At 36.4% G+C, this 13,089-nt stretch overlaps 1 protein-coding gene across 6 annotated transcripts in view; it reads left to right on the top strand.

Annotated features, from left to right (window-relative positions):
• The window catches only part of LOC130899657 (autism susceptibility gene 2 protein-like), a 205,264-nt gene that overhangs the window by 177,188 nt on the left and 14,987 nt on the right, over positions 1 to 13,089 (top strand). For 5 of the 6 annotated variants that reach the window (XM_057809761.1, XM_057809762.1, XM_057809760.1 and 2 more), the window contains 3 exons: positions 7,974 to 8,256; positions 10,340 to 10,608; positions 10,671 to 10,981. In XM_057809761.1, the coding sequence (XP_057665744.1) occupies positions 7,974 to 8,256; positions 10,340 to 10,608; positions 10,671 to 10,981 (863 nt within the window). Of the gene's footprint in view, positions 1 to 4,159; positions 4,223 to 7,973; positions 8,257 to 10,339; positions 10,609 to 10,670; positions 10,982 to 13,089 lie in introns of those variants that run through there. The other variant, XM_057809765.1, reaches the window with a different exon arrangement.

Here is a 13,089-nt window from a genome sequence, read left to right on the forward strand (position 1 = left end):
GTTTTTCACGTGCCTCATTCAATTTTTTTTTTTAATTTACCTCAAATAAATTTATTATTTTGTTATTTACTTTACCATCTATGAATCTTCGGAGACGACACGAAAATTAGACATTATGTAATAAAACTTTTAGCAAAAGTTTGAAGACGATTTCCAAAAGATGTAATTTGTGAGAACTCTTTTGGAATATGGAAATACCGAGAAAAAATTATGTTTGTGCGAGACTTCTCTAAATATAAGATTCTCAAAAAATTTTCACAATGAAAAAAAGCTTAGACTTATTATATTTTTCGACATAATCGTCGAAACGATGGTAATCACTGGGGGCCGCTTTCACACGTCGTTTTTACGGAAGTTTCGGGACCTACCTCACACAAACTTTAGCATATAATAAGCGGTCTCTCAAAATGTCATGAATGAATGAGGAAACATCTCGCTGAGCTCCCCAACCCTCACCTTTCGATTTTTCAGTATTGCAATAACTTGGCCGGCCAAAACTTTGTTCGTCATGAACGTCTGTACGTCCGACTTTGAATTCTCTACACCAATTGCACACTAATACACTTTTTTTATACACCTCACATAGTTGGGGATAAATGCCCACCGGAGGAACGTTTTTTTCCACCCAAAAAAACGAATTGCAGAGCTTAATTTGTACCGCCGGTGCGGGAACTGGGAAAAGGGGAGACAACCTAAACGCCAGTCTACCCAAATCCCGCCCAATAGCATTCGCAACTCCTTGGTAACCTTATTTTATGGACAACCCTCGTATTATGACTCACACTATATAAAATTTAATACAATCAGTAAAGACAGAAGATTGCAATGTACAAACCTAATCCGAAAAAGGCGACGACCGTTTTATCTGCCGTTTATACAAAATAAGTGGAAATAATTAAGGAGAAAAATGTCTTGTTTCTCCAAATGCCATATTCTGGATGATACAAAGAAAATGCGCTAATGAACCTCGAATAACTTTATTAATAAACTTGAAATAACATAATAATTTTTGAGGTTAGGTTACTCTGAACATCGCCTCTACTATGGGAAATCATATCCCCATTCCACAAGTCAGGCACGACAAAATGCAATTCGTAATGAAAAGAGATAGCTAACAGCTCATTTCTCAACAACAACTTCGCCAAGCACCGATCCGATGGTTGATAATCGATTAACGAATCATACTCATAAACCGTATAAACGCAAATTGCATTCAACGTCGAATAATATTCCAATTCCGACCGTGGACGTACTAGAGATATCTAATAACAGTTTGCGCGATCTCGCGTCCACCCATCCGCCCATTCAACCCATTCATGTCTGTCGACCGCCCTTTATCGTAATTAAATGACTGTCCGTTTTAATAATGTCGTTAAATCGTAAATAACATTATCGAAATTATCTGTGTAATCGATTACTGTTTGTAACAGCAGCCGAACAAAAAGTATATTGGATTGAATAGATTTTTTAAGGTTTCTACTTTTATATTGACATTTTTACGAAATATAAATTCACTTCATTGTATGTAGAGTTGTAGCTTTATATTTTTTTTTTAGCGGTGATCTAATCTTTCTAACGTTCGAGTTTTTGAGGAAATTATTTGGAATACATTCGAAGAATTCGATAAAATCCCAGTTCATTTACTAAAACGTCCTCTATCTATATCCTACACTACTTACAAGTGGAAAATCAAAGTATACTTATAAAAATTTGTGTTGATATTATTCTTTACCTTCGTTATTCTGTAGGACTTAACCTTTGTACCACTATCGACTCCCAACAACTTGAAATTTAGTTGAAGGTTGGAACCATCCCGGCTTTCCATAGATAAGTCCCAGTTTTTATCTTTAATTTATAGAAATCTAGATGTTTTTAAGGTTTAGGTTTGGTTAGGTTAATAGGGTGATCTCCACTTTTCAGCCGAGATCCACTCGGAGGCCTTAGGCCCATTGTGATGCCTTTGCTGACTCCCCTTGTCCTTGTCCACTTCCCAAGCTTTTCCAGTTTGCAATGAAGTGATTCGGGTCCTTAACACCCAGCTCCGCTGCTTCTTCCAGACATTCCAATGTTTCACTCCCCATGCATTGTAGTCGTTTCGACGCCAATGCTATGCAGTGACACATTAGGTTTCTTCCTCTTCACTGCATTCTGCACAGAGATCGTCGGTTCTCATACCCATTTTCCTGAGTCTAGAGCCTACTGTGCAGTGATCGGTAATCACTGCTATGACCCTTCGGATCGAAGCTTTCCCATAGCCTAGCAGTTCTGTTGTCTTCCTCTTCTGTAGCACCGGCCACAAGGAGACACAGTCATCTCTATTACTCCATCTCTTGTCGAGCTCTCCCTCTAATATTCCATCTATTGTGTCTCTCAGCAATTTGATCGGTGGTAGTGGCAAGCCCACCGCTTCGACCCCGCTCCTCGGTTACGAATCCATGACAGGGCTTCGCGACAGCTCACCACTGACCTAGACGATAGTGATCTTAGAGCCGCTTGGCTATCCGTGTAGATTGTGATATCACCCACCGTTTCATCTCTCATCGGATTAGTTCCGCGGCTCGTTCTATTGCCCTCAGCTCGGCTTGCATTATGTTGCAGCAATTTCTTTTAATGTTTATTAGTTGCTTAAGTTTGGATACGCAGTTAATGCAAATTTATTACTTGCACTTTAAGGTCAAGTACCACTCCATGAGGAAGAATTTGCAGAAACTTTTAGTCTAGGAAACAGAAAAAAGTTGCTGGGGGTTAGATCTAGGAGATGCAGAAGGTGGTCAACTGGTGAAACTTTTACAACTTTTTGAATCGTTATATCTCAGAAACGGTGGCTCGAAGGACAAAAAGTGTTGATACGTTTTTTGTAGATGATTTTATGATCTACAATTTTCGTCTAAGGTATTTTTTTGATAAAACTCACCGTTTTGTTGAAAATTGCGAAAAACTCATTTTTTGGAACTTTGACTTTGAATAAGATTTTTTTCCATACGCGGAAATGATGATTTTACTGATTTTGGGCTTGATGGGAATTTATGTTATCAATTCTCTTGTACCACTTCTCCAATGGCGATGTGTTTTATTATTTTCATCAAGGTCTTAACTTCCAGTTCCTTGCAATTTAATTTTTTTTCGCTAGGTGCTAGGCTCTTCTAGGTGCTCGCTATTCCTCTTTCAACCTAACCTAAATCGATCACAGCGCCCGATTTGGTCAAATTATCGTCAAATCATTACCTTGATATCAATAAACATGTGAGAATTGAATGATAAATGGTTCAAACATTTTTCTTTTGTACTTTTTGAGTTTCCGAATCTTGCATTGTACGCTAACCAAATAATCCAAAATAACTATTGGTTTCATTTTGTTCTCTGGTATAAACCGCTGGTAAATAGATATAAAAATAAAAAGCTTATGCACTTTTTTAAGAATTCTTCATCCCAATAAACTGATTAAAGTAGGCAGCAATCGCTTATTTGCGAATAAATAAACAAAACACAGTTAAACATCCCAGTTGTGTACAGTTTGTACCTGTATTTGAGAAAAGTGAGGTTAGCTTTTATTTGCAGATGAAAATATTGCATAGACATTACGCAAGTCTCTTGCCATTGCATCATTTTTGCCATTAATCAAAATTCCATAAGTAAAAGTACACTTCCTAATCGCAATTTATATATTTTTTTGGCAGCTGTTGCCTTGATTTTGGAGTCTGATTAACAGGTTGTTTTGGCACTTCATCGGACATTTAAACAATTTTCACGATACAACCATAATTCAATAATAACGACATAACAATTTCTGCAATTATTCCAGTTGTAATTTATGTTATTTATTATTCATATACATTTTACTGGTTAACCTCGGAGGAATCTTAAAAAATTTGCCGAACATGATTTTATACAATCAACAGATGTTGAAGCTTTTTAATTTGTATTTTTGTTGTTTAAGCCGTATTATCCGACACTATCTCGTATTGATTATAGAAGATTATTTTATTAAAATTAATATTACGGCTTGTTACGCCGCTGATTTCTTTTAGAATTAACCTGCTGAAACATTAATCGTGCTACACGTTAAAATACCGGATGTTACTGTGTTAAGTGCCAGTGTTTGTTGTAGTTACAGTGATTAACACCATTTTTTTTAATCCGATCGGCACTGATATTCCACCAGATAAAAAAGTTAATGAACGGCCAGACATTGATTTGTTTATTATTACTACATAGATATAAGGTGGGTCTGATTATAAATACCTTCATCGGAATTATTTAGATAGCGATCAGTTTAATTTGTAGTCTCTTTAAAATAAAAAGAGATAAATCGATGTAATCAATGAGATGACAGTTTGTTCGATTTAAGATATAGACTCATTAATATCGATTTGAATATAGAAATACAGTTAACAGAGCGAGAAATAATTGTGTAAACGCGACGAACCTCGACGAGAACTTAGTTTTGGTTATTAAACTCGATAAATATTGAAAGTACCTCGTAAACGTTCAAAATTTCACGAAAGACTTAACAACACATACCATTAACATTCCCTTATGACTAAATAATCTCGTTTTACACCCCACATTGCTTTCAAAGGGCAATAAATCGACTAGCAAACTAGCAGCTATCACCGGAGCGCCGTATGTGTATCTATGTAAAAGACAAACAACTAATAACATTTCCAAAGCATCGTGAAAATCGTATCCGACCATGAATTTATTCCCTATCTCCATCGAATCCGTTGAATAATTCATATGCAACCGATATTCCGGCTGTTTTCCTCCTTTCTTCTTACTTTATTCTTCTTCCTTCGCATCTGCTTTCTAATTCTACACGACGACTGTGAATTTGTAATTATAGGGAGGAAAACTTTGATGGCTCGCCCCACGACATTGTATTGTTTCTTGATAGTTATTATCTAAATGACGGAGGTCTTCTATTACGTGACTAATACGTCAAAACCTACGAGAATATATTGAAAAACTCTTAGCCTACTATATAACCAAACGAAATTTCAATGTCAAAATATTTTATTACTCTACATATTCTCCTCTTAATTGGATACATTTATTACAGCGAACCTGCAACGTCTCTAAACCTTTCAAAAAAAATGTTTCTTCTTGCTCTGCAAACCAGACCTCCACAGCTTTTATTACCTCCTCGTTGGAAGACAATTTACGACCTTTTAAACTTTTTTTCACTTGAGGAAAGAGAGGATAGTTGAACGGAGCCAAATCTGGTGAATAAGGGGGGTGTTCCACTAATTCAAACGCTGAATCACGAATTTATTGCACTGCAACATGAGATTTGTGGACAGGGGCGTTGTCCCGTAAAAAATTTTTTCCCGTAGACTGTCGAATAGTAATCTCTAGTTATTGTTCTACCCTTAACCAAAAAATCAATCATGATTACTCTATGACAGTCCCAAAAAACTGAAGCAACAACTTTTCCAGCAGATTTTTGGACACGAAACTTCTTAGGTCTTGGAGAACCAGAGTGTCGCCATTCCATCGATTGTTGCTTTATTCCTGGATCGTAGAAATGTACTCAAGTCTCATCTATAGTAACAATTCGGTTTAATAAGTCTCCATCGTTTTCAAATCGAGCACAAATCGAACGCGATGCTTCTACCCTTGCATGCTTTTGGTCAACATTCAAACATTTGTTTATATAGTTAACATGAAGATATTTAGCAAAACGCTCTTGATAAAAATATTGATATACTGGATGAATAAGTTTCAAAATCTAAAATTTATATCTGCCATGTCTTATTACTGGTTAAAAAGGTCCACCGTTGTTTTTCCATCTCAAATTCATAATAAATTCCTGTCATCAAGACATCAAAAATAATTTTCTATTAAGCAAAACTTCTTGCGCTATAACAATGTTGAGTTGAAACCCCCAAAAACCTAATAAAAAAGTTTCGCGCGCGCCAATTTTTCCGTTCGGGAAAACCGGCTAGCATTTTCATATCCGACCTGTTCTGACCTTAAGAAGTGGCTTTTGGTGATGTACTAAGTTGTGTCCGCCAGTTTACAAGCTGAAATGGCGCGCACCTTATCGACCCTGTTTTTTGTAGCCAGCTCCCCGTCTTATAGATCTTGATGAGATCTATCGAACAAACTTATCCATGGTTCGATATCTGTTAGCCTATCTACCACTTCCCGTATATCCTCATAAAATAGATGTTATAAATCGATTTCTCGTAATATAAATAGTCAAGTTTCATGATGATCGTAATGGGGTGGCTTATCATACCAAATCCATCTTATTGTTACGAATAAGTTCGCGAAATGGGTCCTTAAGCCGTCTCTGTCCGGCCTATTATGGAATTCTAAAATTCGGCTAATGCGGTACGATTATAGCAGGCGGTTTATTTATATTGTTTCTTTTGAATAATTTCCAGGAAGTTTTTAGAGAAATACAGTTAACAGAGCGAGAAATAACTGTATAAACGCGACGAACCTCGACGAGAACTTAGTTTTGGTTATTAAACTGATTGATATAAATACCATAGGAATAATTAAAGTCGATAAATATTGAAAGTACCTCGTAAACGTTCAAAATTTCACGAAAGACTTAACAACACATACCATTAACATTCCCTTATGACTAAATAATCTCGCTTTACACCCCACATTGCTTTCAAAGGGCAATAAATCGACTATCCGGCTATTATGGAATTCCAAAAATTCGGCCGTACGTAAAATGCTGTACGATTATAACAGGCGGTTTATTTATATTGTTTCTTTTGAATAATTTCCAGGAAATTTTTAGAATTCTTTTGGGATACATAAGAATTTTAGTATAGTTTATAATAAATAGTCGTAGTGAACAGACCGAAATAGAAACTAACCGAAGAATTTGAATAAATTAATCAAGTTAATTAAGTAATAGTGATAAGTGAATTATTATAAGTTAGTGTAGTGACAGTGTCTATTAATTCACCCCACGTATAAAAATCGTATAAATAAATAAGAAAAACATTATATTGTTATAGAAGATAACGTGTACAAACTACTTGTTCGATACATCGTACACTTTCTACAATTTCGACATCTACAATTTTTTGTGCGATAAAAAAATGAAAGAGCGTAAGTAAAAGACTCAAAGTACTCAACTGCGACGTAAATTTTAGCGGAATTTCCTAGACAAGTAGAAAAGAAGCATCAATAATCATGTCAAATAAACATATTTGGAATGTAGGACAACCGGTATAGTAAAAGCAAGGCGATAATATATAAGCCCAACCGCTGAATGTAACAGGCCGTAACCGAATCCTACCAACATGTTATTACAAGTAATTCAATAGTAAATTAAAATAATTTATAGTAAATTACAAACCGTACATCCCACTAAATACATAAAACGGTATATTATTTTATTATTCCCTAGTGGTTATTTGCATATACCTATTATGGGTTTTGATTATAGCTTCGAGTTCTATATTATCATCAGATTATTACCGGCGCACACGTATCTATTATTATGTTGATGTACGTGCATGTTTTTGTTTTTAGAAACGTCATTCGAAAATTTAAATTACCTATATCAACTCGAAAGTAATGACAGTCATCATTGAAATCGTCGAATAATTTCTTATTATTAATTAATCGTGATTATGATATGCAACAATGGTTAATCTAAAACTGAACGAAATCGAAACTGAATCTAATTAAGAATTCCGTTCGAACTCATTTCATAACTACATATACCCGTTTTTGTTTTTTGAAACAATAAGGTTTTAATCAGACGAAAACGCTCGGGTCATTAGGTCAGTTGGTCGTTTGTACTATTTTTAATCCGTTGAAATAAGGATGCGCCAACTCGGGACGGGGATATTTCAGGTAAACGAAAAGGTAGTCCGAGTAGTAAGTAGTACGAAGAAATGAATGCAATGACTCGTGTTGCGTTAATAATGGCAATTTCACATTTCCATTAAGCATTTCTCCGGAAAACAACTTCCTAACATCAATTTATATTGTTTCAGGGTTCTGACGCCAGTTCGGTGATATTTGCGTCGACACCTGCGTCGAGGAAACACGAATTTCCGGGCGCTCTGCCACCCAGTTTGCCCAGTCTGAACCATGGCACAAGCAGTTCACCGGTACCGGCGCCGACACCTCCAAATATTCCGGTACCGTCGCCAGCCCCCGCCCAACAACCGCCTCAACATCCACCGCAAGCTATTCCATCGGCGTCGGTTTCGTCGGCGGCCAGCGTCGTAACGCCTTCTCCAACGCCTGCGGCCGCCATAAAACCGACTATACAAGGTAAGGAGTTATTTCAGAGGTGAATAATAGGAATCATTTATTTTAATTTGATTCATCTATTTTATCGGCGACTACGCTAGATTTCTACCTGACCAGTGGTTCGTAGTTGGAAGTGAGGATGGCGTTAGTTAGCGTTCGTTGACGAATCTTAACTACATGAACCAAGCGACGCTCTTTGACGTTATCTTCAGCTCAGGTTAGGTTAGGTTAGGTTAGGTTAGGAGTTGTTAAACCACTTTGATAAGACGTAATAACGTCGAAACTAACTCATTATAATTGTGAGCCGTTTAGGATATTGAGATCGAAACATCGATTGACATCAAGCTCTTCATGGGAGATGTAATTCAATATTCGTCGAGGCATTAGCCAGGAAAGTAGTTGTTTTCTCCTTTGAAGAACGACAGAATACAATTTCGAAATTATTTCTAAAGTGGATAATCATTTATTTTGATTTTGCTTTTCCTGTTAATATATTTGTAGATTTTTTATTAATATGTAGCAAATGCAGAGACTATTTTTGCTTTTTTATTAAATTTCTTGTTCTACATTTTTCACTTTTATGATTTTAATTACTTAATGACGCATGTAAAAATCACTAAGACCATATTTTATAAAATTCTTTAGAAAAATTCGTATAAAACAATGTCATTTCCATTTACGATACTTTTCTTAATTGACCGTTTTCCTTGCATCAATCTCTATAGCTCCAATCAAATTAGACTTTTACATTAAGTTTTATATGAAACGAACAGGTGTTTGTTGGATCATAACTAAATACGGTAACATAATATGCCGTGATGAAATGTTATGATAAAAGAAAGAATGTAGACTTGTCGTTTTATTGTAAACCACGTAATTCAATAAAAAGAGTTAATACTTTTATTTATTACCATTTATAGATCGAAATTTACGGCGACGACGTAAATAGAAGTAGGTACAACTATCGTCAATCTCGATAAAATTGAAATACTGTAATCTCTTTGGCCACATAAGTACAGGGTGTGTAATTTATATAATGAGACTTCAATATTCTCATTAGGGACTCAAGGGACTCGAACATTTCGATTTTCCTGGTTCTGTTTTCTCATTTTTTTTTTTGTAAAATTGCTTTGTGTGATGAATACGTTGCACATTGAACGTCCTAATTGCAAATTGTGCAGACTTGGAGAACATCTTCGCGCTTCGATCTTCAGTTAACTACGTCGAAACGTCGAAGCGAGTAGTGCAGTGGACGCTTTAAAATAAAATTAAACTTCGGTAAATTCCTCTCAATCGCAGAAAGCCAAAAAATCGTAGAAATTCATGGTGATAAAGACACTAACAAGTCATATGAATGTTTTATTATTGTGATACACCCAGTGGTTCTTATTGTATGATATTTAGTATCATTTTAACCGTCAATTTGTCAAGATTTTGGTTCCTATTTCATCTTTCTGGACCTCCTAAGAACCTGGAATATAGACAAAATACACTTGCATAAGACATACTGAAGTTTCCGCTTCACTATGCCCCAAAAAACCGAATTTTTTCTGTAGATACCGTAATATGAGGGTTATCTGAAAAGTTGTCGACATCAATCTGAAGATTAGCTATCGACAATACGCCTACACAAATAATAAAGGTTTTAGATACCGTGTTTGAAGACTCAAACTGTAAAGTTTTGATAAACCGCATTCAAACTGGGCTATTTCAGCTAAATTGGCGATGGAGGTTTTGGGATGCCCAAAAACTGCGACAACCAGCGTTGGAAAAGTTCTCCAAATTATACTGGGCGACCATCGGATTAAGATTCTCTATCGAAGAAATTCTTTGAAAATGAAGTTGAAGAGGAAAGCACTTGACAAGACAGCGAAATATGAGTAACGGAAGCGAGATATAGTAGATTTGCCGTAGTAGAATTTCAAATGTACACAATTTTTCTCTGGTATATAAATTTATTTACCGCAACGTTCGATGAAACCTGGATAATTTGGCGCCAAACCTTATTGCCAGTTTATACAAGAGGTCATACTGATGTCAACAAGTTGTATTATTTGATATCATTAAAGACATTTCTTTTCAATCTTTCTTTTTTCACTTGCAGAACTTTTACCGCCACCACCAGTCACGTCTATAGCCAGTGTCGTACCTCAACCGCTTCCGGTAACGATGCCGAGCGTCCCGACGGCTGTAACTATGCCTCAACCGGCTGCCGCGCCCGTAGCTCATCATCCTCCCGCACTCGATCCGTCGAGTATAATTCCGGGTGGACTCGGCATGAGAACGGAAAGTCCTGCCGTCGCTACATCGGCCAATGCCGCCGTAGCGCCGTCCCCAAGTCAGTACCATCATCCCGCCTCCTATCAGCATCAGGTAAATGATATTATATACTTGAGTCATCATTCAATTCGCGATTAATTTTGTTTTTATTTCAGCCAACTCCGTTGTATACACCTTACGCAACGACAGCAACGTCAGCACCACCACCGCATACCGCTTCTCCGTATATGTCGACCCCTACGCCTATGACGGCAACAGCAGTGGCGCCGACTATAATGAGCGCGGCGACTGCTCCTTCGGGACCTCCGCAGGTGATAATGCCTCAAGTTGCTGTAGTGCCACCTCAAGTAGCGGTGACCAAACCAACCGTGCCGCAGCAACACATAGAGAGGGAGAAAATGTTGCCGCCGATGCAGCAAAGGGGGCCTAGTCCCATCAAAGAGAATAGGGAGAGGGAAAGCTACAGGTAAGTACCGGAATCAATCTATTATTTTTATTATAATGTTTTTTTTGTGTCATTTTTACTTTTTACCCTTCGGACGATAGGAAAAAATTCCTCTATACAAAAAATAAAAAATGGGCCTTTACTAACAAATATTTTTGATAAAAATTATAGCAAGTGGATTGAAACGTTCGTAGGTTACAGAAATAGTACAGTTTGGTTTCAAAATACGGTTCAATTTTGGCGATTTCCACTTCGTCGTCGCATAATTTATATCCAGCACCCTCTGGAGATCCGAGTATAGGAAAGAGTCGCTGGAGCTCATATCTGGAGATAAGGAAGTCCCACTCATACAATTTCGCCATCGTTTTCATTGATTTGTGACACTTCTTCTTCAAGCGGGGCCGTTTTTCCGCAATTTCGACATTCAAATAACATAACTTGATAAAATTGCTGTTTATATTTTTCTCCTTCTTAAAATAGTTAATGAATATAATAGGTCCACTCGACTGACTGTCGATTTAACTCCGATGTAAAATGATAAATCAATTAAACATCTCCAAACACTGCTCAGGATCATCCATACAAAGTTGTTTTTGGTCGATTGTAACCTCACCTGGCACCCACTTTGTACAGAGCTTTCTCATTCCCAAATATTCATTCACGATATGTCCCAACACGTTCCTTTCCATCTCAATCAGCTCCCCTTTACAACTATCGGAAATTATTGATTTTTTTTGATATTTTCGTCGATGAGAGCCTCTTCCAAGTCTCTACTGCCTGTCTATCGTCCTCGATGATCATTTTGCCTCGTTTAAACTTATCAAACTACTTCTGCTGGAAGCATAGACAGGTAAAGCTATTCCACATCTTGAAATTTAAACGTGGTCCTACAGACACCGATGACGGTGAACGTTCTGCTCGACCAATTGAGGTAGTTACTCCACAAAATATAAAAAATCTCCACGAATTGGTTATATCTAATCGTAAATTGAAATTGTATGAGATAGCTGAGGCCTTAAAGATATTAGAAGGTACTGTGTTTATAATTATCCATGAACGTTTGATCATGATAAAGCTTTTTACTCGTTTACTCACAGTTGATCAAAAACAACAACGTGTTGATGATTCAGAGCAGTGTTTGTCATGTTTACCCCTTTAAATCAAATTTTATGCATCGATATGTGATAATGGATGAAACACGGATCCTTCACTTCATTCCGGAATCAAAACGATCATCATCTGAGTGTACTGCAACCGGTGAACCACGTCCAAATGCAGAACAGTCAACTGGTCAAGTTATGGCTCCAGTATTTTGGGGATGTGCATGGAATATTGTTCGTCGATTATCACTAAAAGGTAGAGACAATCAATAGCGAGCTGTTGAATTGTTTGAATGCAAAAATCAAGAAAAAACGGCCTCATATATCAAAGAAAAAACTACTATTTCAACAAAATAATGCACCGATTGACAACAATAGTTAAATTGAACGAATTACGCTTTGAATTGTTTTCTGATCCACCGTATTATCCAGATCTGCCCCCCAGTGACTACTGCTATTCGTTAATCTCAGAAAAATGCTCGCCGGTAACAAATTCAGCTGAAATGAAGAAGCATTTGCTGAGGCTGAAGCCTATTTTGAGGCAAAAGACAAATCCTTCTGCAATCAAAGCATCGACAAGTTAGAGAAGCGTTGGAATGATCGTATTGCTCTTAAAGTGATGAATAAAATCGATTTTTTTTCCAAAAAATCGTTTATTTTAGTTAGTCACATGACTTATCGGGTGATGTGTTCCATACAATGTTGTATCAATCAATAACATCGGTAGTAAATTGAAAAATTCCATTCCTCTAATAAAATGTTGAAAATAATTATTATTTATGGAAATTTAATGCACAGAAAATTTTTTATCTCTAATTAAATATTGTTATAACATAATAAAAACCTTATAGTTTATGCAAACAGCATCTACATTCGAAATAACATAATATTCCCACTAATGTATCTTTATTATCGAATATATTAATATTTAATTAGTAGATGTGTATAATTTTTCATGCTTCTACAATTCTAACCGTTTTTAATACTACCATTATAATAATTTATAGTGAGAAACCACAATATACGTAA

This window comes from Diorhabda carinulata, chromosome 11, assembly GCF_026250575.1.
Source record: "Diorhabda carinulata isolate Delta chromosome 11, icDioCari1.1, whole genome shotgun sequence".
Taxonomy (NCBI): Eukaryota; Metazoa; Arthropoda; class Insecta; order Coleoptera; family Chrysomelidae; genus Diorhabda; species Diorhabda carinulata.